Raw genomic sequence first — 3,985 nt, 5'->3', positions numbered from 1 at the left:
GATTTCCTTCTGCCGTGCGTGCGCTTAGCGTGCGTCTGCGTGCGTGCGTTGGTGCGTGTGTCATCTCACGCAGGGCCATCTGTCGGGGACAAGCGAGGAAAACTCGCTTGCCAGATGATGAAGGACGGAGTCGACGGCGTCAACTTGTACCGACTGGAACTGATCACTCTCTGGATGCTCATGGCACGACACTGCAATGGCATGCGAACAACGATATCGATTCTGTTGTCGCTAAGAAAAACGACCGTCACGATGCCGCTGCCGTTTAAAAATGAATCCAATCTTTCGAATGATTTCTCATCTTCTTCTTCAATCATTCTTTCTTTCTAGATTCTCTTATCCTCTTATCAGTTTTTAGCTTAAATGTTCTGCTTCTCACAAGGGGTGAGTACTTAGCTTCGAGCGAGTTTGTTTCACGGGGAAATATCAATACACGTGTATATAAGCGCCATTTTGTGTGTCGTCTGGCACGGGGGGAATACATGGCTTACATGTTTATAGCGGCCATCTTTGTGTGTTACTGCTGCACCGGGGAATCATCTCCAATATTACTGCTATATACGGCCTCTTGTGTGTCGCGTGCCACGGGCGGAAATCATGCGTCTACACTGTATTATAGCGGCCATCTTTGTGTTTCGCTGCACGGCTGGGAATTTCATACACTGTATATAGCCGGCTCTTTCTGTGTCCGCTGCACGAGGGAATCATGCCTCTCACTGTATATAGCGCCATCTTTACGTTGGTTTCGCTGGCTGTGGCGTTTGTTTCACCTGGGGGATATCCAATATACTGTATATAGCGGCCATCTTTGTGGTGTCCGCTTGCCGGACGGGAAATCATGGTCTACACTGTATATAGCGGCAATCTTCCACTTGTGTTTCCGCCCTGCCGGGGAATATCCAATCACTGTATATAGCGGCCATTTTTGTGTGGTCCGCCTGCCACGGGGGGAATTCATCCAATACACACTGTATATGCGGCATCTTGTGTGTTTCGACCCTGCAGGCTGTGTCCAGCTCGGACATGTTGATCGGGTCTACGTTCACAGTAAGAGTGCTGGATTATTCTGTACGCGCTCGTACCTCGAGCTTTCTCATTAACATCAACGCTGCCATCGACACTACGCTCACACAGGACCTGGAGATTGGAGGGGCTGTATTGCCAAATAGATTCACCTAGTAGTAATATAATAATAATTATAATAATAATAATAATAATAATAATAAATATATAATAATAATAATAATAATAATAGTAATAATCCCCCGCCCCGCCTTCTGAAGCAGGAGTCGCTTGAAATATATTTCAACGTACGTATATATACTAGTTTCGTAATGCGCTCGTGTCAAAAAGTCCCGCTTAACACGTGGGCACGGTTCTTTTATATTTATCTTCCATTCTTCTTCTATCGCGGGTGGTGTGTAAATAAAGTATAGTGAGCAGTACATGATGGTGCTAAACTGCTAACTCTATACTCTGCTCTCTCCGCTACGATTAAGGGTTTCTTCAGTGCCCGGATGTACCACTTTCGCCACACACGGATATGCTCGTGTTTGGTTACGTCAGCGCGCTTCCCATCCACTAGAAATATATTGTTGAAATACTGTCTCTGTGTTGATGGCGCTTTTACTTAGATCGCGGCACGCGGACATGTTGTCGCGCTGTGATGTTCCTTGTTAATAATTAGCTATGCGTTTGCAGGATAGTGTGTCAGTGCGGAGGCTACTCCACGGGCGACGATCTGGCCATGATGAAACGCGTCGTCAAAGAATACAACGAAAAGTTTCGCGCGCTGGCCGATAGCGGGCGCTACGATGGCAGAGACGACTTTACTGTGGTCTACCAGCCTTACATGGAGGACGCACCGCTACCAATTAAGGCAGTAAGTCACCAATGTGAAGGCTGGCTCACTCTCTAGATCTCTCCCCCTCTTTCTCTATAACTGTCCCATACGCTTTGATAATGCTCCGAATGCGTCTGTTTCCGTGTACCGTACGCATTGACGTGTTATGCACGTACCGGCGTCTGCTATACACCTTCGCGTGTTATAGAACGACGTAGTACCCATAATACCTCGCGCGTCATAGGCAAGAAGCCATCTCTATCGTCTATAACGTACCTGTACTTACTGACGGTGCGTATCGCCTGCGCTTATGTCACGGTGTATGTCTCATGTGCCTGCGTTAAGGGTATATATCTCATCATTAAAACGGATAGATCTCGCAACAAAAGGCCTATATAGACCTACTGTGAGCCTACATGCAGTGTGCAAACATCACGAAATGTTCTCATTGAGCCAGAAATGTTCTCCGAAGTTGACTATTTTGACAACTCTGTCACTGTCAGGCGCAAGTTATTTGTACGAAGTGCCAGATAGCGCAAAATAGTATCCGTACGCCGTAGCACAAATAGTTCCTGGAACGAAAACACTATATTTGTTTCCTGATTGCATATGTAATGTAGATATATGATTTAAACAAATTTCACAATTTTGTATTGAATAAACATATAATAATGAATTTTATGCCTTGTTTTATCATAGAAAATATCTGTTAACGATCGCTCTGCTGTGTCCCGGATGTGTAAGCATCACTGTGGTGCTACTTTCGTAAGAGAAGTAATTTCGTTTAGAAATACGTAATTTTTTTCAACATAGACGAGCTCACTGTTCACAGTAGGTCTATATATGCATTTAGCTGTGAGGTTAAGCAACTTTAACCTATGAAATGACGAGGGTGTATGCATTTTCTACCTACCTTACGATGAGGGAATATGCCTAACTCTTACGTGTTACCAGTTTCTCTTACCTGGCTTACTATTAACTATTATGTTGGTGTTTGCTGTCGCTCCACACGTCTGCTTGAATGTGTCAGCTAATTTCCTTGCTTATATCCTTCAGGACGGGAAACCAGATATGACGTTTGTCGCACCCGATTGTTTTCACTTCTCAAGCCGTGGGCATGAATCTATTGCACTGGCCATGTGGAACAACATGGTAGGTGAACGGAACGTACAGCATCTAATGCGTTACTTTACGAATAATGCGTTCGAAATTTAACGCGTTATGCATGCAATTCCTCGATTTTATTACGTGCAATAAAACGTGAGCATCACCACAACGCGCTGGTTGTATAATGCACATCTAGGAATAATAATATCGAAATGGTTATCATGTGTGTATTTACAGTTGGAGCCCGTGGGGAAAAAGACCAAGGCAGCGTTGGTCACCAGTGATATGTACTGTCCAACAAAGGTAACACTTAGTCGACTACGATTTCGTTACTTCTCTTTGTTTTGTGATGATGTGAACAGGTATATATATATATATATATATATATATATATAATATATATATGGCTGATGAGCATTATACTGTTTGCTACTAATTGATTGTACTATTGCTGCAATGGCTCATTTCGATTTATTCGCCTTTCCAGATTTTTTCTCTCTCGGCTATAATGCGTTGGCTAATTTGATTGAAAGTATAGACCTTTTTTATCCGTTGTTCTGGTTGCGGTACATTTCTGCCGAGAAACCGCGTAGTTGATATATAGAAAGAGACGAAAATAGCGGATACATCAATGAAAAACGAGATTGTGAAGGTAGCAATCGTCTCTTTCAGGAACTCCGTACATATTTTACGAAACAGAACCAGGCATCACACCTGATCAGGAGAGCTGTTGCAGGTGGCAGGAGCGGGAGGCGGGCAGGCGGGGACAGGAGGCGGAGGCGGGGGCAGATGCGGGGCAGGAGGCGGGGGAGGAGACGGGAGGCGGGAGGCAGGAGCGTGTCGGGCAGGAGCGGGGGCATGGAGGGGGCGGGGGCAGGAGGGGAGCCGGAGCAGGAGCGGGGCAGGAGGCGGTAGGCGGGGCAGGGAGGCAGGAGGCGGAGGCAGAGGCGGGAGGCTGGAGCAGGCGGCGGGGCAGGAGACGGGCAGGGAGGCGGAGGCGGGAGCAGGAGGCAGAGGCGGGGGCAGAGGCGGGAG

The 3,985-nt window shown here is 46.3% G+C and overlaps 1 protein-coding gene across 1 annotated transcript in view; it reads left to right on the top strand.

Moving 5' to 3' along the window:
- Positions 1-1,739: 1,739 nt before the first annotated feature.
- The window catches only part of LOC106805380 (phospholipase B1, membrane-associated-like), a 15,411-nt gene continuing 13,165 nt past the window's right edge, over positions 1,740-3,985 (top strand). The window contains exons 1-3 of the mRNA XM_014806944.1: positions 1,740-1,882; positions 2,900-2,995; positions 3,188-3,253. Of these exons, the coding sequence (XP_014662430.1) occupies positions 1,748-1,882; positions 2,900-2,995; positions 3,188-3,253 (297 nt within the window). The 5' untranslated portion in view covers positions 1,740-1,747. The remainder of the gene's footprint in view (positions 1,883-2,899; positions 2,996-3,187; positions 3,254-3,985) is intronic.

The sequence above is a fragment of the Priapulus caudatus genome, unplaced genomic scaffold (assembly GCF_000485595.1).
Source record: "Priapulus caudatus unplaced genomic scaffold, Priapulus_caudatus-5.0.1 Scaffold111, whole genome shotgun sequence".
In the NCBI taxonomy this organism is placed as follows: domain Eukaryota; kingdom Metazoa; phylum Priapulida; class Priapulimorpha; order Priapulimorphida; family Priapulidae; genus Priapulus; species Priapulus caudatus.
Note: the sequence above shows the minus strand (reverse complement) of the source record. Positions and strands in the feature narration are given on the sequence as shown.